The sequence below is a fragment of the Poecilia reticulata genome, linkage group LG8 (assembly GCF_000633615.1).
Source record: "Poecilia reticulata strain Guanapo linkage group LG8, Guppy_female_1.0+MT, whole genome shotgun sequence".
Classification (NCBI taxonomy): Eukaryota; Metazoa; Chordata; class Actinopteri; order Cyprinodontiformes; family Poeciliidae; genus Poecilia; species Poecilia reticulata.
In genome coordinates this window covers 13,377,742-13,404,459 of record NC_024338.1, presented here as the reverse complement: position 1 = coordinate 13,404,459, position 26,718 = coordinate 13,377,742, and the positions used below count along the sequence as shown (strand labels likewise).

Here is a 26,718-nt window from a genome sequence, read left to right as displayed (position 1 = left end):
CAACCTTTGACAAACGGCAAGCTCTGAGCTCGGCCCTGCTGCATTTWGTGTTTTTTGAATCCAATCACTCGCCGTAGCAAGGCGTGGTGTTTCGAAGCACGTCCAGTGAGGGGAATTCAGACTCTTGCTTAGGATTCGGATCATTTGATTCAGTTCAGTAACAACTCTTTCAAAATGGCTTTTTATTCACTAAGACCTCTACCTCTTACAAACGAGTCGKGTTTGGAAGTTGAATTAGCATATGTGCGAACACACATATGAGGATTGTTCGCATTGTTCACAGGAATAAGTTTTTGGTTTGACATGGGTTTGACTTTTTGTATTTTTTGTGCTGTACTGTAATAGGAAAAACACAGTGTCTAAAATACAAATAAAAAGCAAATAATATGTTAATAAATATATAGTTCTAAAAAACTAAGAAAAAACTGACTGTTTATAATCATTAATTTAATACTATCTCAGTTCTCCTAGCAGCTACATATGGGTTTTTAGGAAGCACACCATAGGAGAACTTATATGATAAATTGAGGGCTCTCCGTTTTTTAACAGTGGATATATAATTAAAAACCATTTGAAAACTTGAGGATATTTCTATAGGTTTAATATACAAAAAAGTGCGAAAGGGTAAAATATAAGCACAGGAAAACATTGTAAACTAGCAAAACACGGCTCTCATCGTTCATTTCAAAGAGTGTGCAAATCCGGTCGACTCAATAGCGATTGGCACATCAACGTGCAGGGGTGGGGAACGTCACYACTGCTCTATTATGCGCCAGCATCMCAGCAGTTAAGATTTTACACTCGTTTTTTGCAAGTAGAATTACTTTACGCTCTTTCTGTACCAACACAAAATATRGTATTTTATTCTTAAACGTGTTTTTCTTACTAATTCTGTTGCCTCGTAGCTTTTACCAGTTGTTTTGCTAGGGTGAGATGCTAATATTAGCTAGCTAAGTATTGTAAAACTTAGYAAAAGAATAGCCTCCTACAGAGGCTTTCTGTAAATAAAAAAAAACACCAGCAGTATGGACTTATCGGAAGCAGAAAACGGTTACCCAGGAGGGGAGGAAGAGGTAGATGCTATTATTAAAACATGTGTTTTGGGTGGCTTCAGTGAGAGCAGTGAAACAAGRACATACATCGGTAGTCTTCCAGAGATCCACGAAGACGATCGAGCAGGGGAGTTTGCAGTTCAGAAGTTCAGAGGTGCGCCAAACCACAATAAAGCACTTAAATCACGTTGRATTTGAACCTCAGTCCTTAACAGTCTGTATTTKTTATGCCAACAGTAATAATGGACAGATACCAGGACCARCCTCATCTGCTAGATCCTCATCTAGGTACACTGCAGACATAACTATAAATACTACTTTTTGCAGACAAAATGAAAAGTCTATTCACTTAATTTTTTGTGTGCTGTTATTAGAATGGGTAACGAATATGCTGCTGAACTTCATAAGGAATGAAAATTCACCCCCTTCATTGGTTCATCTGAGCTTCCAGTTCCTTTATGTCATTTGTAAGGTCAGTTAAAATGTTATGTGAGTGACCCAACCTGYAACTCACATATGTTTCATACATTTCTCTAACACATAACTTAGTCCTTTAGTTGGTTTATATAATTGTKTCTTCTCGTTAGGTGAGAGGCTATAAAGTCTTCATGCAACTTCTTCCTCATGAGGTGTCTGATGTTCATCCAGTTCTGGAGATGATATCCAGACAGGATCCTACAGACTTAAAGGTAAACACTGTCAAAATATTAGATAGATATTCATTCTGCCATTCTGACTATAGCAATAACATCAAAATACTTTTAAAAATATGACTTACRACAATAGTGGATTTAAATTATGTTAGTGTCACAGTATTATATCCATGGCCATTTAATCTTAGGTTCACATAAAAAAACTGCAGTTTAATAATTATGATATTGTTTTGTTTTGCCTGTGTGAAGCACTTTGTGATCTATACATCTGTGTAAGGTGCTGCAGAAACAAAATTTACCGATTTAGTGCTATTGTGCAGCAGTTTTGGTTGTGGCTGGTTATAGTTGTGTGCAAACTATATGCTTTCTACAGTGATTTAGTAAGATCTATTTGTTTCACGTTTCAGACTTGGGAAACGCGCTACATGTTGTTGCTCTGGCTGTCCATGACCTGCCTGATCCCGTTTGACCTTTATCGTCTGGATGGTCATCTAGAATCAGAGGGCGTTAGAGTTAAAGAGCCCGTCATGGAGCGTATTTTGGCTGTTGCAAAGGTAAGTGATGTAAGACATGAACACATGTCTACATGGTCTCAAACACACAATAATATACCAAAAACCCATTCATTTAGAGGAGCTACATATTTGAACCTGTGTGTGTAATTCTGACTAATTGTGGCATTAGTAATCTACATGGCCACCATAATTGATATGGACAAAAATATTGAGGTCATCAAACCAAAGTTCAGATCTACAATAACCGATTAATGCCTGCTGGTCTCAGGTTTGCAACCAGCTTCTGAAACCAGTAACCTCCTCCCAGTGTAGGAATCTCACTAAGGAAAAAACTGCATTGGGTTTTCTATCACTTTAATATTTCTGCTATAACTGATGGATATTTGCATACAAAATAAGTCAATAAAGTTTCATTTACAATTTTTATATCTTTGTGTTATGAGGTAGATCTCAGCCGATTGGTGACAGAAAAAGTAGATCTTGGCCTCAAAAAGTTTGGGCACCCCTGCTCTAAAGCGTCAAAAGTCTAAAAACAAAAAGCTATTATTATTTATTAGTTCTGAATAGTCTAGTAGATCCAGCACAGGCCTTAAGTTGTTTTTGATGTGTCTGTGGGACATGACGTCTGACTGAGATTCATCAATAATACAACCATGGGTCTGTTTAATTCTTCTGGCCATAATAATATCAAAAACTTTATAATCATTGTTCAGTAAACAAATAGGTCTCCGGTTGTCATGAGTAATTTGTCTTTGCCAGCCTTCGGGATCAGAGTAATAAGGCCTTGTGTTAAAAGTAGGGGGGAATTCTCCATAACCAATACTTTCTGAAAGAGTGTTAAGATTAAAGGGACTAAGATCTATTACAAATTTCTTATAAAGCTCACTTGACAGCCCATCACTGCCAGTCGATTTGTTATTTTTAAGACTTAAAATAGCCTCTTCTACTTCCTCTAGAGCAGGGGTGTCCAAAGTTGGTCCTCGAGGTCCGGCATCCTGCATGTTTTAGTTCTCTCCCTGGTTTTACACACCTGCATCAAATGATGGCTCATTAGAAGGCCTAAGAGGAACACTGACTTGCTGAGGAGGTTGTTACAACCACTAGGGAGAGAACTAAAACATGCAGGATGCCGGCCCTCGAGGACCGACTTTAGACACTCTTGCTCTAGATAGAGTAAGGTTAGCATCACACATTTTGCTTTCAGCCTCAGATATAACTTTGCAATGTTTAATGGAGTCAATCAGTAAAAAAACCTTTCTCATCTGAGTATTTAGAGGAATAGAGATTGTTGTACAAATTGGAACAAAATGATCGAAAGGTTTTATGGTCTGATACAATCTTGTCATTGACTTTAAGTGTATCTAAAGTATTATGACGTTTAGACTTTTCTAAACTAAAAAAAGAGCATTGCTCCCCTTCCTCCAACCTCCTCGCTGTAGACCTGACAAACGCACCTCGAGCCTTCTGTTTATATATTTCATCAAGTTCAATTTGACCTTCACTAAGGAGAGATGTATCATACTCATTGCTAATCCTAGATAAAGAAGCTATCTGAGAGCAAAGATAGCTTCTTTGCTCTCAGAAAGAAGCTATCTATCTGAGAGCTTCTCAGAAAGATAGCTTTCTGGTTACTACTAAAGGATCTCGTGAATTTTCTTGTCTTATTTTAACAGTTCCCAAAAAGGCCTAAAAGAGCTGTTTACAGGCTTCCTCCTAGCTAGATTTAATCAGGGATCTGATCATATGAAAGAAGACTGTTGTAACTTCTAAGTTTATATTGTTTCAAAGCTATTGTTCAAGGGGATGTTTTTCAATAAAATAAGATTGGAACATTGAAAGTTAATTGTGACCTTGTAACATAGAGTTGGTTATAAAAAAGAAGAAGAAAAAAAGGAAAAATCGATATTGGCCAAAATCGGAATCGGCAGGTCAAGATTTTTAAAGATCGGTGATTGGAAATCGGCCAGAAAACTGCAATGGTGCACGCCTAGCTTTCACATCTTTCATAGCGCTCAAGTCAGAGCCTTGCCTCCTCTTATTGCACTAACCGAGTTCTCAGCTCCGTAACAGCTTATTTTGAGTGCCGATAAGTTATCTTTCAGTAGCCTTTTTCCTGCAGAGGGAGGTGAGACAGTTAGCAGTCAACGGTTCCGTGCCGGCCGCTAACGGCTGTATGATTTGGGTTTTCCAGCTGGTATCCAGCAGTCTCAGGCGACTTATCACAAGTTTTGCGTGTAGCTACCGAGAAGGATGATTCTGATTGCTGGTAGCAGAAAGTAGTCGTGGAAGTCACCGTCGATTCTCGACCAGCTGCTCTCCAACTGCTTCGCCGAGTTCCTCGTGCCCCGCTCCTTTCGATTTATTGTTCGTATCGTCTCAATGCGAGCGGCGTTTTATTATGAATGTACGCCACCTGTGTAGAATGTTCCAGTCCATTTAATCAAACGCACCAATCTCATTAGCAGCCACCGTGTTTTGGAAGTAGACTTGAATTCCCTCTCGTGTGATGTAAGTAAATAAGTTCCTAAGCAGTTATTTTGGAGCAATGCTGTTTGATTAAAATTCAACAATGTAACACGAAACACAACTAGTTACTCACCATTTTCTTTCAATTGGAATATTTTGTAGCAGAAGGACATTAAACGTAGTGCACGTTATGAAGGCTGTCCGTTAACTAAAGCCTCGAGCTCCGAGGGGAGGAGAAAAAAGCTAGGCAGTATCGTTGAATCTCCAACACAGCTCAAAGTCTTCAGAAACAATTAAGAATGACAAAACACCGATTTCTAAACAGAAATCACTTTATGGTACTGGGCATAGAAATAATAACTTGGCCTTATATGCGTTAATTACACGTCTTACATTTTCTCGCGGCAGGGTTATTTACTTTCGCATACTTTATTTTTTTCGTCAGACTTTTCTGTCAGGCAAAAGTTTGAGTCGGACGCAGACCTCTTCATTATGTTCTGCTCCAATCTCATTAGCTGCTGGACTTGAGGCGGTTGAGGCTACTGCTAACTTACTGCTAATAAATCCTTGCTAGCTAGATTTGTTGTCCACTTAAACTTGTACTGGGGAATTCAACAAGTACTCTGGGCACAAGACAAAGCTTAATAGAAATCTTTCTTAATAATGCAGATTCAAAAATATAAATGTTTTGAATTGTTTGGGCATTTATTTGTTAATATAAATGGCCTCCTCATTTTTATGTGTGCGTATTTCAAAGATTTTGCAGAAAAAAGCAACTTGAGATCCATTTAGTATTATATTTTCCTCCGTGTCTTTGTAATGATCCAAACAGAAAAAAAAGAAACTGTACCATATATGCCACATGGTATAAGTATGTAACCTTATGACCTGAAGACCTATTTTATGATACTGTATATAATCAGTCCAAGAACTGTTGTGGTATTGTCTGGGCTTTTCCTGTGCTGAGGTCTGTTATAGACATTCAGTGGAGAAGTGGCACCATCAGCTGTCTAGAGGTGCTTAAGTTTTATTAATTATTCTGTCAGGGAAATTATTGTTCTCAGTGTGTTTTTTTTTTTCAGCAAAACATCATTATTTATTGCTAATATACAAATTGAATACATTTAAACAAGACATTTGCTAATATTTTTTAATTATTTAAATTCTTTTTTAAGAAAGAATTTTTCATGTACTTCTTTAAAGTTTCTTTTGTGCTTGTTTGGTTTTATAGACGTATCTATTTGCCATGGGCAGTCCTAGAGATGCTGCTCCAGTTCTTGTTTCAAAGTAAGTGTAATTTATTTATTTTTTTTGCTTTTTGCCTGTTTTTACTGTTGTTTTCAAGTTAAATTTAAATGAAATTGCAGTTTGAAATGCTCTGGTGTTTTAACTGACTCTCAATTAACTTCCAGTATAAGTCACCATTATTGGCTTATAATAACCAGTATTATAGCACTATCAACATAAGTGTAAATAAGACATGATACAGTTGAATGAATATGAAAAGTATATTAAATATTTTTAATTACATTTAGGCTAACAATTGTTTAAAAATGTTTAAACAAACATAAAATAATTTCCGAAATACAAGAATGCATTTTTTTAGTTAAAATGGCTATAAAAATGCTAATAAATAAAACTATAGTAAAAAGGTATAACCTATTTATTTAAGCAGAAGTTGCAGTGGTATTTTTTTCTTTTAGAATAAAATAAGTTTTGTTTTTATAACAATGTAGCATAGCATTGTAGTGTAACCATTGTATCTTTCCTCATATCTCACATACTAGCCCATACTAAATCAGGACATAATTTATCATATGCTGAAATTTGAAATATTATCATGTTTGAAGCTACTTACAGCTACATAGCAAGCACTTTGTACTGCCTTGTTGCTGAAAATGTGCTATATAAATAAAATGACCTATACATAAAAAAAATAATAATTAAAAAAAATGTCCTTGGCTAATTTTTTTAAGAGAAAAACTTGGTATTCCACTAACCTGAAAATTGAGTAGCGTAACTGACCTATTTTTGGTTTTTCTTTAATGCTTAGAATCATCACAGTTGCATCTGAATTGTTCAAAAATCTAATTTTATGTTAATGATCATTAAGTGATGAAAATAACCTTCTTCATCGTCACTAGAGGGCAATGTTGCTCTTGGAATATGTTTGCCATGTTGACCTGTGTTTATCCTCATAAAACCTCTAATATTTCTTTTGTCGGATTCTACGCGGCCCTACAGGTTTATGACACGCCCCGACGTGAAACAGAAACATCTCGGGTGCTTTCTGGACTGGAGTCTCACCTCTATATCTCAGAGCAGTGGCGACTCAATGATAGAAATCAGGAAGCTGGACGGTGTCCTGCAGTCCTTGGTAAAGTCTGCGCCTGTGATTCAGAGTTCATGTCCGTGTGAGGGGTGGGGATTTGAGGACGGAGTGTACGTGCTCAGATTTATTCAACCTGTAATTTACAAGAGCTGACACGATTGGTATGCTTTACACAATAGTTAGTGTGGTTGTAGCAGGTGTGTAATGCACCTGCTGCCTGTGTGGGATCTGTTGCTTCAAGTAACTTGGGAGAGTTTAATCTGCAGCTTTAGGCTAAACGGTTTCTCAACAAATGACAGCCATGCTGAGGTAATGGGTCTACATTCAGTTTTTGAGCATAATGCCTCACACATGACCTCACTGAAGATGTCTCATTGTTTATAAATTATTTTTAAAAAAAAGTTTCAGTGTGTAATAAGAATTTTTTGGACCCATACAAAGGAAACATTTTATTCATTGGAACATACATCTTCACAACGTGTTCAGAATTGTTTTGCTTTAAGGCTTTTGAAATTGGCTAAGTGTTCTCTGTCACCAGAATCCATACAAGTTCTAATGAAACTCTTTTGCAAAGAGCTCTAAATGACTAAGATTTTAGCAAATTACAATATTATGCAGTAGTTAGACTAAAAATGTAAAGGATTGTTATTTAAATGAAATATAATTATGTGGTCTAAAACTATTCATTTTATTCGATTTTTTTTTTCTATTTCAATGTCTTATAGGCAAAACTTTTTAAACATGGAAAACGAGATGACTTTCTCCAGTATGGTAGGCTCCATTTCCCACTAAAGCTCGCTTGGACAGTGAGAAAATTCTGATGTTGTGATAATTCCCTGTTGCCTCTGATATTCCAGCTCCTATAGTTCTGCGTAATCTGGAGCAGAAACGTCTGTCAGAGAGCAGCGAGGCCATGCTGCGAAAGATTCACATCAAGCTAATTCAGAGGCTCGGCCTTACATTCCTGAAGCCACGTTTGGCTGCTTGGAGGTCAGATATTATTCTAGTTTACTCCAGTTTTCACAGGTTTATTGTATGATTGCCTAGGATTTCACTTTCTTGGAACTAAAATAATTGAGTGAAGGTTTTTATAGTCAGATAAACTGATTCATATGTTCAGTTTAGGTATTTGTACATTTTTTTCCCCCCAACTAGATTCTAGCGAAACATTTTTGTCTTCTTCTGCTAGTAAAGGCTGCAAAACTTGTGTGTTTTAAAGTAGGTTTGTGTGTATTTCCAGGTACGAGAGAGGCAGTCGCTCACTAGCTGCTAACCTTTCTGTGTCTCACACCGCTGCTGCTGTCATTTCTGAGACGGAGACTCAGGAACAGGAAGAGGACTATGACATTCCTGAGGAGGTGGAAACTGTGATTGGTAGGTCATCACCTGCACTCAGTTTTTTGGTGAAATACTGCTGCTTAAGAAACATTTTGTGGCCTCTTTGTCTTCTTTCAGAGCACCTGCTGGTTGGCCTGAAAGATAAGGAAACAGTTGTGCGCTGGTCTGCAGCAAAGGGGTAAACAGTGTTTTTATACGGCACCCAGCAATGATGGATTTAAAAAGGCCTCCTGTTGTTACTTGTCTTTGGCATTCTTTATGCAGAAACAAGTCATTGTGTGTGGTTAAAATTTATTTGATTTTTTACAGCATTGGGAGGGTGACTGGGAGGCTTCCGAAGGAGCTGGCAGATGATGTGGTCGGATCAGTTTTGGACTGCTTCAGGTTGGTTTATGCTTTGGGCAGATTGGCTCCCTCCATGAATTACACTTTCCCAATTTTTATAGTTTTAATTTTGCTGCTGCTTTCTTATTTATCGAACAAGTTAAAGGTCCTGGGAAAGGTTTACATTCAATTTTAGATTCTACAGTGTTCTTTTCTTTTAACTGGAAGGTTGTTTTCTGTAGTTTTCAAGAAACTGATAATGCCTGGCATGGAGGCTGCCTCGCACTGGCAGAGCTAGGAAGGAGAGGTCTGCTGCTTCCATCAAGACTGACTGATGGTATGTACGCTCAAGTCGACTTCAATAAATGGACAAATAATTTAATAAGTCATATTTTTATTTCTTATTTTAAATTTTTTCCTGGTATTTACATTGATAACACATTTTACATTTGTATTTTTTGCTGATATTTATATAAAGATGACAGGGTGTAAATAATGTGTCCCCGTTTTACCCTTGTAAATCAAAGGTAAGCAAGCACCAGATACTGACTGTATCCTGATACCTGTAACAGCACGCCTGTAGATTAAACAAGTCATTTTGGTTTTCTTTTTTCCAGTCTTGTAGCAATCTTTTCAGTCTGCAGATTAGAGATATAATCTCTTTGTATCTTTTCTGCAACAATCAGAGTCCAGTTGTTAGGAGCGGGTCCTCCTCCTCAGAGTTGGGCCTGTTTCTTTTGTTTTCTTGCTCAGTTTATGAGATTTGCTCTCACTCTGGCTATTGTTACGTCTTTTCAAGCCACTCTCTTTAGCTCTTTTAGTCGATTTGGTATTTTTTGGAGAGTCGGGAGTCGTGGAGTCTATTGAGTCTTCGCAGGACTGGACTTTAATGTGAAAATCACCTGAAGAGGCTACAGAGCTTGCAGTGGCAAGTTGGCAGAGAGCCAGAGCTGCACTCTGCCTCTGGTCACACGGTTCTTCGTCCAGATCTTGGTCCACTGTAGGTGGAAGGTCCTCTGAAGGGCTTGGAGCAGAGCTGTAGCTTGGGCTGCTGTGAGAAGCTCGGAGGCTGAGATTCAGAGGGAGCTCTGTGCCGTTCACGTTATCTGAATCACAACCCATCGTCCTCTGTTCAGATTTCTCCTCATGGTTCTGGTCTCTTTTTGACAGGTTTAGAGGAACTACATTGTCTGATTCTTCTTGATGGTTCTTATCAGAAAAGGAGACATGTAGACCGCTTCCATTCGACCTAAAAAGGACATTTCAAAAATATTAGAGATCAGTAACAGGACCATATCACTTGATAAGGAAAAGGGTAAACAACCAGAACTTTTTCTTACCCTCCATCTAAGCGATGGCTTCCTAACTGAAGCAAGGTTTCTGCCGACTCTTCTTGTCTTGAATCTTTTGTGACCGGTTCCACAACTTTAGATGCGTGTCCAAGCTGGAGGGAGGTCTCCGACTCGCCAGTGGTCATGCACTGGGAAGACTCTGAGTCTCTCAGGACAATGTTTGCTTGACTGGGTCTGTCAGGTGACCCTAAGGCTGAGCAGCCCTCTTTAGGACTCAGCCTGGTTGTTTTGTCTCCACTTTGGTGACTCTCCCCTTGGGCGGAGCTGTGAGAGCTGTTGTGACTGGAATGTGAATACATATACAAGTCATAGTCCTTCTGGCCAAAGCCTTGACCGTAGCCATCCAAAGAAAAATATCTGTGTCCGGTAATTGGAATGGAAAGCTCATGGGGTCTGTAAAGGGTGTAAGGCAGAGGAGGACCTGAGTGAAGAGTGTGGCAGTATCTGTAAGGATAAGTGGGGAATGGGGTTCCATGAGGTGGGGCAATGGGTGGTTGCACCAGAGATCTTTGGGTATCTATAAACTCTGGTTGGAAGGACGGGACGTTTGGATCATTTACAGGAATGTGTCTGGATAGATAGTATGGCGGATACAGGGGTCGTTCAGGCATGAGGTATGGAGGGTATTCGGGAACCATGAGAGGGGTGAAAGATTTGAAAGGAAGAGTTCTGGCCCACGGGCTGCTTGGATGGCTGATGTTAGAGGTTGGCGAATCCTCTCTTCGCTGCACAGTTGCAACCAAGGCCTCGGCACCGTCACGGTTGGGAGTGACAGGGGAGAAAGCAGATGGGCGAGGCAGAGCCTTGGCCTCATCGCTCTCTGTGAGTTCTCTGTCTGTGAGTGTATTTGGTTTTGCCACACTCTGGTTGTCGTTGCTCACTGGACTGTCACACCCAACATCTAACTCTTCTGTGTCATCTCTGCTCTCGTCTTTCTTCTCTTCCACTCCTTGTTTCTCAGAACTAAGGCTTTGGACTTCTGGAGGGACATTTGTACAATCCTTAGGTTTGACAGAGACTGCCTTTGCCACAGCCTTCGATTGTCGGGGTGCTTGTCCATTTTTTTGAGACACCAAGGAGATTGAATTTTGACACAAATTGTATTTCATATGATTGAAGAGATGAGACTTTTCATTACAGGTGAAAGGACACTGGAAACATTGGTACTTAAAAGGTTTGCCTGGTGGACGAGGGATGTAGTGAGGCCTTTTTGGCTTTCGCTCCTGATCCGTTTCCATCCTGACGCTGACTATCCTGAAAGAAGAATATAATATATTCTAGGTGAAGTAGTAATGCTGCAGAAAACTGAATGTTGAATTAGTGAATGTAACTTAAAATCTATTTGTTTTCACTGAAGTCATTGTTAGTTGTGCCCCAAGTGATGGGTTGTTAGACTGGTTCAGAGAAAGACCTTTTGTCATTTGAAGTTTTAGCTATGCGTTGTTTTAGTTGCATGGCTAGAAAAATCTCCTGGTGCACAAAACACCACAGCCTCAGGCTACATTTGTTCCTTTTCAGTGGAATGGCTACTAAACAGAGAAATATTTAAATTTGAAAACCTGTCTGCTTTATGCAAATCTGTCACCACATTTTTGCATATATCCCGGTCCATGCTTGGTTTTAGCGTTGGGTTGTTGACATCAGCCGACACGTGCCAGCTAACGCTGCCTGCTCACGCATCAGTACCGTTTCTATAATTCTCTAATCATCTCCCTATAAAGTTAGCGGGCTGCTAAATCACCAGACAGACGGTTCATTCTTTTAAGTTTCGCAGACCTGGAGGGCATGCAGAGACTTGCTTTCTCTTACACCAAAACTGTGTGCTGTCAGCGTGGGAACTACAAGTCAACCTGCTTACCAACCTGCTTCCCATGACTACACCTGCGGGATGCATTCATCACTCGATAAGCTCACTGCCAATGAAGATTGCAGTGAGATTCATCTTTGCTCATTGTCAGAGCGCTGTAATCTAATAACTGAAATCCTTTTAGTATATATAAAACAACGTCTCAATACGGTTTCTGTCTGAAAGATTTGCGTGTTCTCTCTTGAATTAAACATCACCTAAAGATGTTAGTTTAGGGCTGCTGGGTGTGCTTTGAGAAACCGGCTTGTCGTGCACTGTCGCAAGAAGTTGTCACTCAAGTTTCGGCTAAAGTAGCATGCGAGGACACTCCCTTTCTAAGGAACATGAATTCACTTTAAAATACCATTTTAAGCCGTTCGTCTTGTGAATATGCAGCAAATTTAAATTATGTCTTATATTTAACTGAAGATGACAACCAGGAAACATGAAGAGAAGTTATTTTAAAAAAAAAGCAACACATTTTAAATTCTGTAGTTCTTTGTTCATTATCAACTTAAGCCTAACACAAAGGCATGCATACATCAGTTACGTATCGCCAATAGCAGCAGTCTGAACAGAGGTTAGATAGGATCTGTTTGTAACAGGTGCACACCTTGTACATATCACTGCTACTACAGCCCAACTAAAATTGTGTGGCGACATAGTCAAACTTTGTCAGTTGTTTGTTAAAAGAGGTAATTGTTTTGCTACTTTCATGTTAAATAAAAAGACACAAATTGGACAAAAATTACCTTTTCTGATTGAAGCAGCAACGTCTGTTCCCGTATGTGAAGCCCGCGTAGAGGAGATCCACAGTTCACAGCAAATGTCAGTATCTGGTTTAAAGCGCTCGTTTTATCAGCTCAGAGTTTAGAACCATTTGTTGGACGAGTGTGATGGGAAGTGTGATCGTAGCTGTGTGCTGAGTTCGTCTTTGTAAGGTGTTTTCTCTCTAGTGGGTGGTGCTTCAGCCCAAACAGCAGGGCCCTCGGGCAACAGTGATGCACCTGATATTAGTCAGGCCTCAAGCAATGATTTAAATGTTGAGTTGGAGATATAACTCTTTTTCTATCCTTATCTAGCTTTTGTTAAAATAGTCAAACAAACTTTATTCCACACTGACTCCACATAGATTTTTTAAAGTGAAGTTCAGTAGAATCTGACAGGACCTGCAAGTGATTTGCATTTACTGTGTGGTTCTTCTGTGTGGTGTTGCAGGATTAGTTTACATGAAATATGAGCTTAAAAAAACAGAATTTGCTAGTTGTTCCTCTCTAAGAAATTTGAATAATATTCCTCATAATTACTCAGTGTTTTGAACACAACATGTGAAGTTGGATAAAGAAAACTGAATTCCTGTTTTTATGAAGCTTTTATTATCCGATTTCTATCTTGAGATATTCATCTTTGTTGTTGTATATTTCAGTCGTGCCACTTATAATGAAAGCACTGACCTACGATGAGAAGAGGGGAGCCTGCAGTGTCGGTTCCAACGTGCGTGACGCTGCCTGCTATGTCTGCTGGTCTTTTTCCAGAGCTTATGACCCGAAGGAACTCCAGCCATTTGTCACCCAGATTGCAAGGTAACACCTGTTACTATTAATCCTCCCGAAACAAAAATACATAAACATCACCTGAAATAATTTTTATTTTGTCTTTTGGTTGTAAGATGGTCCAAAAAACAATGACTGTGTGAAGGTTAATGGCTCCTGCCTGCTGATGGGGCGATAACACTGCATAAAGAACATAAAGAATCTCTCAGCATTAGATTATTATGTTGATAATCTAATTCTAGCTGTAGTAGAGACACTTTAAATGACTTGGAACCAGTCAGCCTAAATAATATCAAAAACTAGGTCATAATTTGTCAAGACAACAACTTTTATTTTAAACGTTATTCCTACTTTTTTTGAGTTACCTTCTACACTTACAAAGATGTAAAGTAACAATTAATGCTACACAATTCTCATCCACTCTGTATTGACAACCTAAAACTATTGGTCTTAAACCTGACGTAACTACTGTAAAAGTTCTGCCTGTGAAATAGACACTTTTAATTGAGGAAGAGTTATTTAAAAAACAAAATCTTCATCCTTAAACTGATTGAATCCCTAAAAGTTATCAGTAACGTGTGACAAAGTTAACGTTTTGTCACCAGAACCACCAGTAATAATGAAAGCATTTCTGTTTTTTTTTTTTGTCCAAACCTTGTTCACATCTCTTTTTGGAACCATGGTGGTTTCTCTAGAGAACACTACTGCTATTACCAATAACGGCTATGTCTCTTTGGGAACAAACAGCTTCTTAGGAAACCAGGGAGGTCACATTTAAGATGGACCAGCGGCACTAGCTTCTCTTTTTGGCATCTTTTTACTTTAGATTCGGAAGCAGGGAATGCGCATATGAAAACTTGCTGAAGTTTTACACATGTGCAGAAGATAAAAATCAGAGATTGGGACATGCAGAGACCAACTCAAAAATAGTTAAGCTAGCATAGCATGCATTACAAGGCAAACATTCATCACAACAGTCATTAATGGAAATTGATCAAGCCTCAGGATTGGGTCGAAACTTCTTTGAAGTGGTAGCTTTCTAGAGAGGCCTTATTATGAGGTCTTGATCAACCAGTCAGAAGCAGACTGTGGGCTGGTGCTGTAATGACTTGCCGGGGTAGGACATTTTACATGACCAAATTTGCACTTCTCTTACAACATCAGGGAGTCAGAACTTGTGCAGAAACCAATCACCAATCAGCAATGACCATTGTCACGGTAATGATTTTTTTGGCAAAAGCAGCATATTATTTTTGAAAAGTCACTCCAACAAGTAAACTAAACATTCAATTTGTCTGATACATAATGTCCAACTAGCCAGCTTAGAAGGATGGAAGAGCAAAGAGTTTCTGGTAAAAATGTAAAGGTTGGTTGACATTCTATGATTATGTTTCTACATATTTACTCAGACATGATTGTTTTGCAGTTTGTTCTTGCAGTTGTCTGTATTTAAGTTTTTTTTAGGCAAAAAGGCTGAAAAGTGCAGCGGAGTTGTAAAATCCTCTACTAGAAAGAAAAAGAATATCAGTAAATACTACTTTTTTGGGTTGTGAAAGACCTTATCAGTGAGATTTGCATAGAAACTTCACAGTTTGCCTGTAAGCTGCAATTTACTGCCTCAAACCAGTTTTTCTGTGACACGTTGGTACCTCTACTTATCCGGCTCCAGTTCATTGGGTACTTTGCTAAATGCATATTAAATAAAGCTGGAGGGTAGAAGAACTGCTTTTATTTGCAATGTGTCATGCAGTCATTTTAGGTGATTGTCATTTGATGATGGGCAGGAAGGTTTGGCTTTACTGTAGATGTGTTCAGGAAAGACTTTGTAAATGCTTTATAAAGTTGTAATAAACTGAAAGTATGACTTAAAATAATGTCAACTTAGTCGTACAAAGGATATACTAATAATAAAGAATAGTGGATACTGTTTGCTATGGAAAATAAGCATTTGGAATGCTAGTATGGCCTTATAAGGCTTATGTGCATTTATTTAAGGCCAGTAAACTACTTCTCTTAGATATTTGCGCAGACAGTTATAAAGGTATTCAGAAGTTTCTTCTTGTCTTCAACCGTGGATGCTGAGAAAGCTGTCTTTTATTCAAGTAGAGGCTCCTGATCCACCGTAGAAAAGTAAAAAACGTATTATCTCAGGATTCGCACATCTAATCTCTAACCAGAACACAGACGTAGCTCATCACCCATTGAGCTGCACTCAGTCTTTGTTAACAGTAACGGTTTATGTCATGCTTTCTTGCCTTGCAAGTATGGACCTGCGGCCTCTGACTGTGCAGACCAGCTCTGCAGTGTCAGAGTTAACCCCTTTGCAAATCATCATCAGCGCCTGGGACTACACCCTCCCTTTCCCTGGGCCACAAGATTGCCAGGTTTCGCCTGCTGCTGTAGGTTTCGGTCGCCGTTTGGCAGAAACGCTGGGACAAGCTGGTTCCTGCTCTATTCATCAGAACTCGATGACAAGTCCTGAAAATGTGTTTTTGTGAAAATGGCCCTTTGTGACTTGGGGGCACATACAAACAGTTGTGTTCTCCTGCAAAGTTGCAACATGCATGAATAGACCTGTTGCAACTGTAGGATTTTCAGTATGCTCTTCTCACCGATACCTTAGGTTTAAATATTGTATAGAGCTGTGTTGTTTTTCCAAACCCTCTGGGTAGAAGCGTTTTTTTTTTTTTTTTAAGGCAAACCACATGCTAAGAAAGTAAACATGGTCAGCTGCATTTTCATTTTTCTCAGGGTGTCATCATCATGTATATGTAAGCAACCCCACGCCCCCATTCTCACACACATTCCCTGAGATTTTCAAAAGTAATGTAGTGTGAAGGGATAAAACCTCTTATGCTGTTCAAGAGTCATGGGTAATGATACAGCTGGTGTTGAACCGATGCACTGAGGAAACTGAGTTTGTTTTGCGGTTATGGTCTGATTCTGATTACAAAAGTGTGTGTTAAATCTGGATTATCACATAAAACAATTTCTCCACAGCGCCTTGCTGATCACCGCTGTGTTTGATCGCAACATCAACTGCCGCAGAGCTGCGTCTGTAAGTTCGCTAGTAAACTTCATCATGCTGCTTTTCCAAAGATCTTGAATGAGAAAACTTTAATTTTGTGTCTCTTTTCCTCCCAGGCTGCCTTCCAGGAGAATGTCGGCAGACAGGTTTGTGACTGAAGCTTTGACGACCTGAGCATTATGGCAGTATTAGCCTTATTTGACGCTTATTTGCAAGCAGATATCCAGTTCATGCTCAAACTTGCCTCATTACGAGGAGCTTTTAAAGAAAATGGCCTTCTAGCGTAGCTACAGGGCACCAGGAAACACTGAATGTGCCAGTAGCCCGTAAGCAAGAACTCTTTAGATTTGTCATTACTTGAATTGGGAACTCTGTCACTGACTGTAGACATCTTAAATGTAGCTGGCTTGTGTTGCAAAACAGTCCATCCTAAGGTGAAAATGTTCTACGCTTTTCTTCATCAGGGCACCTTCCCTCATGGCATCGACATTGTGACGGCAGCAGACTACTTTGCTGTGGGAATGATCAACAACTGCTATCTGAACATTAGGTGAGGACAGTGTTGAACTGCTCATGCAAAGCTATTTTTATGTTCATTGCAAACTGCTCAAGTACACAGCATCCCACCAATATATTCGTAACACAATGATGCTCACAAATACGCAAGGGATAGTGTTCTCTATTCATTTTCCATCTGATATAGCGTAGATCTTGTTGACATGAGGCATTTCAAGAAATTTCTCTTAATTTCAACTTCTTGTCAGTATAGCTGGATATATTGTAAATTACAATAGCATCATTTAAAATTAATTTCAATAATTCAAAGAATAATACTCCAATGTTATCTGCTCATTACCCACAGATTGCTATATTCAAGTGTTTATTGTTGTCAATTTTAAGGATTTTGTTGTAAAGCTGGTGTAAATTCAAACTATACTTTCCAGGACTATTTCAATAGTAACATATTAAAATGACAAATATCCAAAAATCTCTGCCTACTAAAAATTATGCAATTACTTTGTACCTCTGAGCAACAATCTGTTTCCTCTTGAGCTCAGGTAAGGTGCTTCATACAGCGTCTCTGGTTCTGAGTGAACTGTATGCGGTGTTTCTTGAAACACGGTCATGCAGCAGCCTGCAGATTTCCCAACGCTTGAAAGAGTTTAGCTTCACAATCCTATCAAGTCTCTTTTTCTTCCACGCATATTTTCCTTCCACTCAATTTTTCCGCCATGTTCTGGGATGCAGCATTCTGGGATCTCTTAATGATCTTATCCTGCTTATCCTGCTGGTGGAAAGTGTAACTCACTGTCATATAAGCGGCTATCAAGTCAGCTCTCTTCCTTTTGATCATGTAGGCCCAAACATGGCCATATCATTTCTGCATCACAATCATTCCTTAATGGTCTAATAAAATATTCAGATTTTTTGTGACGCTGAATTAGCTGTAAGACATTATCGTCCAAATTAACAGAAATAAATGCGTGCATACGTTAAGCTTGAGTATACAGCTATGCAAGTTTTATTTTTCAATTGAATGTAAGAAGAAAATTAACCTTTTGAAGATTTTTCAATGCACCTTCACAATTACATTTAATATCTTTAAAAATATGAACATTTGTTATTTACCTCGTTTTGCATAATTTATCAGGTTTGTGTCACAAATGAAACGGAAAACATCACCGCAGAGAAAGAGGGTAGCCTTAGGGCATGACTGAACACAGAGGCATACTGAACACAAAGGAGTTCAATAAAGTTTTCTTCTTTTTAAGACTTCATGTGGACATGTAAAAAAATGGCTTTCATGTTTTTGTTTATCTTAAGTGTCTTCATAGCTGGTTTCCCAGAGTACACCAAATCCATGATCGAACATTTGATATCCAGGAAAATCAACCACTGGGACGGGTCAGAACCTTCACCATTTGTTATTAAAATCACTGCGATGAGCTTTTACATTTTTAATATCTTTAGGAAACATTCTTTATTTTGTTTCACAGCGCGATCCGACTGCTTGCCACAAAAGCACTCCACAACCTGACGCCTCAAGCACCTGATTATATGGCAACAACAGGTAAACAATGTCACCTTACTTGTTCATTGGCAGTTAAATAGGCCACAAGAAAAGCTTTTTAAACACCGATTGTAAACTTTTGCTTAAAAATTGTGAGTTTAGACGATGCTCTCTTTCATTTTAACGCAGTTTTGCCACAGCTGTTGACCACAGCAGTGGGTGTTGATCTCCACAGTCGTCATGGAGCCATTCTGGCATGTGGAGAAATCACATATGCGCTGTACAAAGTGGCTGTTCAGAGCAACAGGTAGACTTGATATATATGAAACATCTCAGTGTCATAAAGGTTAAAAACGTAGAGAATAAAGTGAGTTTTTCTTTTTTATAATAGGAGTGTGATGGATCTAATTTCTCCAGAATGTGTGGATGCACTAAAGAACATTCACAATTTGGTGAGTGAACAAGGAGTTCTTAGTAAGACTTGCTGTTTGTGTAAATTGTGGTCAAACTGCGATGTAGCTGACTGAAATTTGCTGACACTTTCAGCTTCATGAAAGAAAACAATACAGGTAGGCAGAAATGCTCCTTTCAGCTTTTTTGCTTGTAATGTTGTAAGAATGCAAAATATTTTCATATAGAATTATTTTCCTTTCCATAGGGGCTTCGGTGGAGCACTAATGAGACCAGCAGGTACGTCCAAGTCACATGTGAAAAATGAATTACTGAAAGAAGATGTTTTGAAAACAATGATTAAACCTGATATGTATTTCTGCTACTTTTTTATTTTTACAGTTTGCAGCCTCATAGAAAAGTTGTCCCTGTCTAAAATGCCTTTTAAGAACGACCCCATAATCGGTAAGTAAATGGACCAACAGTTTTTGTTTTAAAATAGTTTTTTGTGAAGTCAAAGCTAAAAGTTTCTGGTATGTTTCAGCTGCGTGGCAGTCGCTAATCGACGACACCTTAAAGACTCTTCATCTCTTTTCTAGTGGAGTAAAGGAGGACTTTATTGTAAGTCGATTCATTTATCAATATGTACAGGGTTCATGAATTAATTCTGATTTATTCGTGATTTTTAGAGGTTTCATATCTAAAGCCTTACCTTAATAAAAATAGCTGTAGATTGACTTAGTTTTGTTAGTGTGATTTCAATTTGTAAATGTGTCAAAAATTGACTGAGGACTATGAGATTAAGAAAAACTATGGATTTGAACATTTGTTTGGGGCTACAGTGAAGTGAATCCTTTTAAAAAAGTAAAAATTAAAACCACAATTCACATCTTGTACAGTGATAATAAAATGTATAAAAGACTATACTTGTGTGGCCTTCTACAGCTCAATGAGTTTTCTCTCCTCCTGTCTGTAGGTCTCCATAGTAACAGCCTTATCTGCCTTGTGTGAGGAGTTCTACCAGGACCAAGAAAACCAGGCTGACACACAAATACAAGGTGGCATTTCTTGTTGTTTTCCTCTGGACCCTAAATGAAAACACTAAAAAAATGTATGAAGCCGCTTTTATAACAACAGTTTATGTTCACATGCTTAGATGCGCTCATATCCAAGTACCTCGAAGGACTAATGAGTCCACAGTTGCTCACCCGTTGCGGATCTGCTCGCGCTCTCGGCTGTCTGCCGAAATTTATGATCCACAGCAAACTGAAGCAGGTGAGTGTTTAAAGTATGAATATGAATTTGGGATTTTTAAAAAATATTTCACTGCCTCGATAAATTGCTATAAAATATCGATTCTCTGTTCTTCTTTTTCTGTTTCAGATATTTGGAGGGCTCGAGCAGATGTGCGCCGTCAGCCAGAAGGAGGGCAATTTCACTGAGGCAAGGAGAGACGCAGTCAGATCAGTGGCTCAGTGAGTCTTCTTACACATTTTGCCTGATGGTTCTGGTTCATGACCCAGAGGTACCCTCTGTCTACCCGAAGGTTCCTCATGTTTTCTGCTGAAACACATAGCTCTATCAACACTAATGCCAAAGTAAACTATGGACTGACTCTACCAGAAGGACCAGAACAGCATATCCTTCTATTAATCAGATTGTATTTTGCATATTTCCTCCAAAGTCAATTTCTTTTCTAGCTTGCTGCATTAATCTTAATTTGTTGATTATAAGTTTACATTTTTGCATCACTTTGTAAATTTGTGTCATGTCTTTTGTCAGGGTCTTCCACAAGACAGGTGTTTGTCCCCACGGCTCCCCTGACTCCGTCCTCTGCTCGGAGAATGTGGTCGAGGTGTTCGGCTTTCTTCTCTGCAGCATCAACGACTACACAACAGACAGCAGAGGGGACATAGGAGCCTGGTGAGTAGTGGATCCTGAGGTTCGCTCTCCTGCCCGAGGCTTCCGGTGTTTCTTTTTTCTGCCCTTCACACACAAGTAAAACAAAAATACTTCTCTCACATGTAGCTTCAGGCCATGCTTGGGGACTAGCCAGGAATGTCACCTGGCTTGTCACTTGTCTTCGCAAAAAGGGATGGGCTGTCTCTCTAAGGCTGTCTAGTAATTTTTTTTTTCCTTCCATTATTTTGTTTTCTTTCTTCCTGCTTTTTTTTTTTTTTTTGTAGCATTCTCAAACGGAATACTCTTTTTTTAAAATTAGAGATTTTATTGCACCACCCTTCTAAAAGTTGCATTGATTACAAAATGCTTTGCCAATGCAATGTTTGGTATCATATGCAGGGTTAGGTTTTTATCTATGTGTAGAAATATATTACTCTTTCATAATTTGAGCCCAGTGTATTTTGGTATTTCCATCTCATGTCTCTCATGTCTGCTTAGGGACTCTAAAGCCACTTGTCTCATAAGTAAATCTTAAATGACTTCTTGCCAAATAAAACATAACAGTTCCTTCCGTTTTCTTAAAAAACAGAGGCGCCTTCTTGCAGTAATAGTGAAAGGAAAAGTACACCTTCTTCCGCCATCTGCGGTTTTAATCTGAATTTATTTTAATTCGCCTTTTACTTGGGAACAAAATAATATATCAAATTGATCAATTATTGAAATATTTATCATCTGATTTAGTAACTGATTAATTGTTAACTGGAGTATGCTTACTGTAATAAAGAGCATTTACTGAAAAATCACAGAGCACTAATTAAACCAAAAATGTGGGAAAATATTTCTACATTTTGCATTTAAGATAAAAGGAAAACCTTTGTAAATATTGTCTGTAAATATGTTCTACCCAGAATTACAGTTTGGGTTTAATCTCGTTCAAACTTAAAAATAAATAAAATAATAATAATAGTAATAGTAATCTGTTAGTAGATCAACAGATTAGCTTTATTTCTTGTTAGGCCGACCAGAAAGGGTTCAGCTTTTCATATATTGATTTTAGCAGTAGCAGATGCATATGGATACTTTGTTACAAATGATCAAGAGTTCACTAAAGGAGTGCTACGTTATTGCATTTCAGCCATTAAAATGTTTTTTTTTTTTTTACCTCTTATTAAGGAACACAATAATTAGTTTTTTGCATCCTTTGAAGTATTTCTAAAATTGTATAAAAAGGGTTTATGTGATCAAATTTAAAAATCCACTTTTATGCCACTTTTTTGTCTGATTAATCTTCAAAATAACTCATTACTAAAATAATGGTTGGTTTGCTTCCCTACTTTAGTTGTTTAAAAATGCTCACCAGAAATATTCATTTTAAAAATCTTAAGATGTTCATTAATTTTTCTGCATCATTGTTTTTAAACCTCAGTTAAATTGTAGCTGAAGGTGAATCCACATCCTCAAATGGGTTTTACTGAGTTAACTCTCCTCTCTCTATCCCAGGGTGAGGAAGGCAGCCATGACAAGTCTGCAGGAAATCACCTTGATGGTGTCCAGCAGTGCTCCAGAGATCCTCTCACCAAACCTGTGAGTAGTAACCTCAGAATGCTTAACTCCTGTTTTTGTGCACCTTGCCCTTCCTGTCTTCATTGCGGCGACTTTTTCTGCACTAAGTGAATGTGACAGTGAGACTTAATTTCTCCTTGAATCGTCTTTAATATCTTCTCCGGCTTGTCTGCAGGGTGAAGTCTATGATGTGCTGCCTGGCTCAACAGGCTGCAGAGCAGAATGACCACTACAGAGCTCATGCTGGAAACATCTTCCTGCACCTCCTTCACAACACTGAGCCTGTAGTACCTCACATACCCCACAAGGAGGAGCTGTTGAGCATCTTTCCTGCGTGAGCTGCTCAAATATATTACTGCAGCATTATAACTTGTAACAAGTTAACGAATGTGGTGTTTTTTATGCGGCTTTGGTTACTTTGGGGAAAAATACATCGGGCCTGATTTAGAGACACTTTCTGGCGATCTTTAATTTTGTTTGGTTTCTCTTCCAGGGAGACCATAACCAGCCTAAACTGGAATGCCCCATCCCAGGCTTTCAAGTACATCACACAGCTGCTTGGATTGCCTGAGTATCAGTACCACACCCTGCTGGGGCTCTCTGTGTCAGTGGGAGGGATCACCGAGTCCACAGTAAGTTGAAGAAGCAGAAAATTGTCAAATCGCAGCCGGAAGATAAAAAACCTGGCCATAAATGATGCGGACGAAAAGATTTAGTTTCATTGCGATACTCTGGAGGCTTTCGCAATCGTGGCCACAGAGCTCTACGTTACCCCTAGCAGCACTGAGGGACATTTTGCCTTTATTTTGACACAAGGTTTTGTCTGTTCAAGCATCTATCAAACCCATAATGTGAATTTAGTAGGAGCCAGAGTATTTTTTATGTCAAGGGCATAAACAAAGCAGATGACTAAAGCAAGCAAAATATGTAAACATACAAAAATAAATTGATGTTTCAGTTTTGTTTTTGCTCAAAATGTGGAAACAAAATGGTTGAGATATTTATTAGTTTATGCTGTGTGACAAATAAATAACGTTTGTGTTTGATTGCAGGAATTTAGATTGGATAGTTCCACATCACAAAATGCGACCACATGCTTTTGTCATTTAGCAGCAATCTGTTTATTATTCAGGTTGTCCGACCAACAGGGGGCGCCGTTTGTCCACCGTTGTCTTCTGTGTAACACCTGCTTTTAGTGTGCTCTTAGAATCTTGTTGTCGCTCCTCAGCCAACCTTTGCATAAATACCGGACTTGAAATATTGATTGAGTCGACGTTGGTTCTTTATGCTGACAAAGAAACTTTTCTCATGGCTTTTATTCTGCGGTTTATCCTAAAAGCATGCCTGTGAAACTCCTCTGCAGCCTTTTTTACGCAACATCTCTCTGGAGGTCCAGCCTGGGCTCATAACTGGGGTTGATCAAGTCCTCATTCCTCTCCCACTGCGATTTAACCTGTTAAAACCACACATTCAGAAGCAGCCCAGGCTGCAAAAGTTTGAGCTTATTTTTAACTTTGAATATTTATGGATGGAATAAAGAAAGTATATTTAAAGCCTGCAATAACAACCTCGAGGCCCATGAAGGTAAACCAATCTGCCATTGGTGCTTTAAAGCAAGCTCCCTCAGAGACCATCCAGCTCCACTCTTGTTTTTATCTCCTCCTCTTAAGAGTTTTTCTACTTCTGCGGAAACATCCTCAGAGACGAGAGGCACCGATGTATTTGTACAGCATTTAGAAAACGGAGCCAAGATTGCTGCAATGTATGGGCCAAGATTACGATTCTCACACTGCAGGGCCGTACGCTCACAGGCCAGAGAGAAAACGAGCCTCACTCTTGCTTTTCAGAAATCAACCTGGCATAGTTCAATCACTGCAAATTGGGATAAAAAATAGTTTTACCATTGTTAACTTTGATAATTCTATCATACACAAAATCTCTTTGAAGCCTACATAACATTATTTATAGAGTTATGTAACAAGTGCAAAAGGCTACACTCTTCACTACATACATATAGTGATCATTTATTTAGATCATAACGTCAAATTAATTACAGGTCTGATTTAACTTTTTTTCCTATCCACACCATTTTGACTTTGACATTAATCCCCACCATCCCCACTGCAGTGAATTACTCTTCTGTCCTGCTGCTCAGGCTCCTGCAATCTTTTGCATTTGTTCAGGCACATCACTCCTCCCAATCGCTGTTTGCCTTCCTGAAAGGGATTCAGAAGGACATCGATGCTCTGACGCAGTTTACGCAAACATTGCTGGGGATCTTTAGGAATAATCTTCAGAATGACAGGTACATTAAACTAAACCAGATTCATCCCTGTAGTATAACTTTGAAGCACTTATTTTCATCATTAATATCTATAACATTTCAAATTTGTTCTCCCTTTTTCTTGAAGAGTATCTGTTCCCCTGCTTATGATGCTCAGTCAGATGCTTGCCAACAACGTTTTTGAAATCTTGACCACACAAGAAAAGTAAGTGGCTTTTTATGATAGAACTGTGTCTTCATACCTCAGGGATGACCAGAGTTTTCTGTCTCTTTGCTTCATAAGTCACCAGGTCTGTGTGGATCTTTTGGGTCTTTGCAAAGAGCTCAGGAAGTCCAGGAATGTGGCCAAGATACGTGCCTGCATTTACGTGTAGGTTCTCGTATGCACATAGGCTTACAGCTGCACCACCAAAGCAGAAGAAAGGCTTATTGTTGGTTGTTTTCCAGATACTGTGGACTGATCCAGTTTGAGGGAGATGTGAGGAAGAAAGTTTTGTCCCAGCTGCTGATGCTGCTCTGCCATACGTTCCCGATAGTAAGTTCTGCACACTTACACCTAACAGTGGACCTCCTACACTGTAATGAAGGTTTATCATTCCTAATTCATATACTATAAATATCAGCCCACCTAAAATGAATGGCGAGTTTATTTTTACTAAACAAATCAAATTTGATGTAGTTGATTGTGGCCCACATATGGAAACTTGTAATTAGAAAGTTGGATACGTTTACATTTAACTTGTATATTCTTCTAATAGTGTATACTGTCCCTTTTTAGATAAATTAAAAATAGAAATATATTGAGACTGAGAACTATTTCTTTAGGAGTCAAATATTATAGAGAAATTGGTTGAAATTAAATAAAATATGTTTTAGACATTTATAGTCTCTGCTTTGATGTAATTACTCTAAACCACTATTCACATTATTATTCATGTGTATATTTTTTATTGTTTGTGATGTTGTTTTTATTATAACTCCAGATAAGAAAGACTACATCCGGCGAGATGTATGAGATGCTACTTACCTACAATGACGTCGCGGATCCAGATGTGCTCGACGATGTCTTAAACTTACTAAGTGACACTCAGTGGTTCGTGTTATTTTGTAATCAAGTCATCAAATTAGTTGTGAAACCATCTGTTTTTTTTTTTTTTTCAGAGAATTTACTTTAAATTGAATTTATTTAAAATATCAACGATTTTATTATCCGTTTAAGGGAGAGCGACCTCGCCACAGTGCGGGAATGCAGGAATCAGCTTTGTGATTGGCTAGGAGTGCCCAGGCCCCGGCCAATAACCAAGGTAACGATTTAACATCATTACCTTTATCTGCTTCTGAATATTTGGAGAGGAGTTAGGTTTTGTGTCTGTTTGAAGATAACCCTGACAACTCTCTTTTCATTTGCAGGACCCTGACCAGGTTTCATGATTACTGGTGTTGAATTCGGCAGGAGCTCTAAGAGAAAAAGGACTGAGCAGTTAGTGTTTTCTTCTGAATCTGTGTCAGGAAGTTTGTCCGTCTGCCAGAGAAATGCACAGCAAAAATTGCAGCCTGTTCTAATAATTTAACATGAATGCAAAAAAAAAATGAAAGAAAAATGATCTGTCACAGTTGTTTTGTTAATATCGCTACAGGTGTATCGCCTGCAGCAACCTTTTTCTCTGTTTCTGCAGCTGTAAAACAATAAATGACCTTAAACTTACCTGTAGCAAGTGTTTTTTTTTTTTTTTTGTTATTTTCTGTCAATAATACTATTGTTCGATGCTCTATTTAGGACTCGGTCGAGCTGTTTACATGTAAGCTGTACCTGGAACAACACAGGGATGTGAAATTTAAACTGTACTTTGCAAACACTCCGGGGAAATGGTTACCATTTAAATGTTTTGGCACACAGCGTGGAATGTCACTGAGGCCCCTGCTTCCCCTTAGGGAAGGCAGACCTACTTTTTCTGCGCTGGCAAAGGTACCAGCGGTTGAAGGAGYCTGAGGCCCGATAGCGGAGTCTTCATGCTCGCCTGCAGAACAGAGGCTGTTGTGTCACCATCGGTACGGTCTTGTCTAATTAGTGGCTGATAGTGGCCACATTGTGCCACAGTCTTCAACAAA

The 26,718-nt window shown here is 38.8% G+C and overlaps 2 protein-coding genes across 3 annotated transcripts; one reads left to right on the top strand and one right to left on the bottom strand.

Moving 5' to 3' along the window:
* Window positions 1-713: 713 nt before the first annotated feature.
* Window positions 714-26,314, top strand: tbcd (tubulin folding cofactor D). 2 transcript variants are annotated; one of them, XM_008416127.2, is made up of 39 exons: window positions 714-1,206; window positions 1,290-1,340; window positions 1,427-1,524; window positions 1,640-1,741; window positions 2,113-2,259; window positions 5,918-5,973; window positions 6,931-7,063; window positions 7,744-7,789; window positions 7,876-8,008; window positions 8,259-8,392; window positions 8,474-8,534; window positions 8,666-8,740; window positions 8,923-9,017; window positions 13,305-13,461; window positions 16,432-16,489; window positions 16,576-16,605; window positions 16,924-17,009; window positions 18,284-18,364; window positions 18,457-18,530; window positions 18,660-18,777; window positions 18,862-18,922; window positions 19,017-19,039; window positions 19,129-19,160; window positions 19,263-19,325; window positions 19,405-19,481; window positions 19,837-19,918; window positions 20,017-20,135; window positions 20,244-20,335; window positions 20,643-20,783; window positions 22,263-22,346; window positions 22,501-22,659; window positions 22,819-22,957; window positions 24,509-24,630; window positions 24,737-24,814; window positions 24,893-24,979; window positions 25,057-25,144; window positions 25,593-25,702; window positions 25,829-25,913; window positions 26,020-26,314. In XM_008416127.2, exons 1-39 carry the CDS (start codon window positions 1,026-1,028, stop codon window positions 26,038-26,040), a joined length of 3,579 nt encoding a protein of 1,192 aa, XP_008414349.1. In that variant the 5' UTR covers window positions 714-1,025; the 3' UTR covers window positions 26,041-26,314. The 2 variants fall into 2 exon arrangements, with proteins under 2 accessions (XP_008414349.1, XP_008414350.1); XM_008416128.2 differs by lacking the exons at window positions 714-1,206; window positions 1,290-1,340; window positions 1,427-1,524; window positions 1,640-1,741; window positions 2,113-2,259 and adding an exon at window positions 4,301-4,728.
* On the bottom strand, window positions 9,092-12,805 carry znf750 (zinc finger protein 750). Its single transcript, XM_008416126.2, has 3 exons — window positions 12,631-12,805; window positions 10,021-11,286; window positions 9,092-9,929 (listed from the first exon to the last, which is right to left on the bottom strand). The coding sequence occupies exons 2-3, from the start codon at window positions 11,268-11,270 to the stop codon at window positions 9,377-9,379; spliced, it is 1,803 nt and encodes a 600-aa protein (XP_008414348.1). The 5' UTR covers window positions 11,271-11,286; window positions 12,631-12,805; the 3' UTR covers window positions 9,092-9,376.
* Window positions 26,315-26,718: the final 404 nt, after the last annotated feature.

Excerpts from the sequence above, each read along its gene's own strand:
- znf750 (XM_008416126.2), bottom strand. The coding sequence starts at position 11,270 with ATGGAAACGGATCAGGAGCGAAAGCCAAAAAGGCCTCACTACATCCCT. Across the intron at positions 9,930-10,020 it reads AGCCATCGCTTAGATGGAGG|GTCGAATGGAAGCGGTCTAC; the intron begins GTAAGAAAAAGT and ends TGTCCTTTTTAG.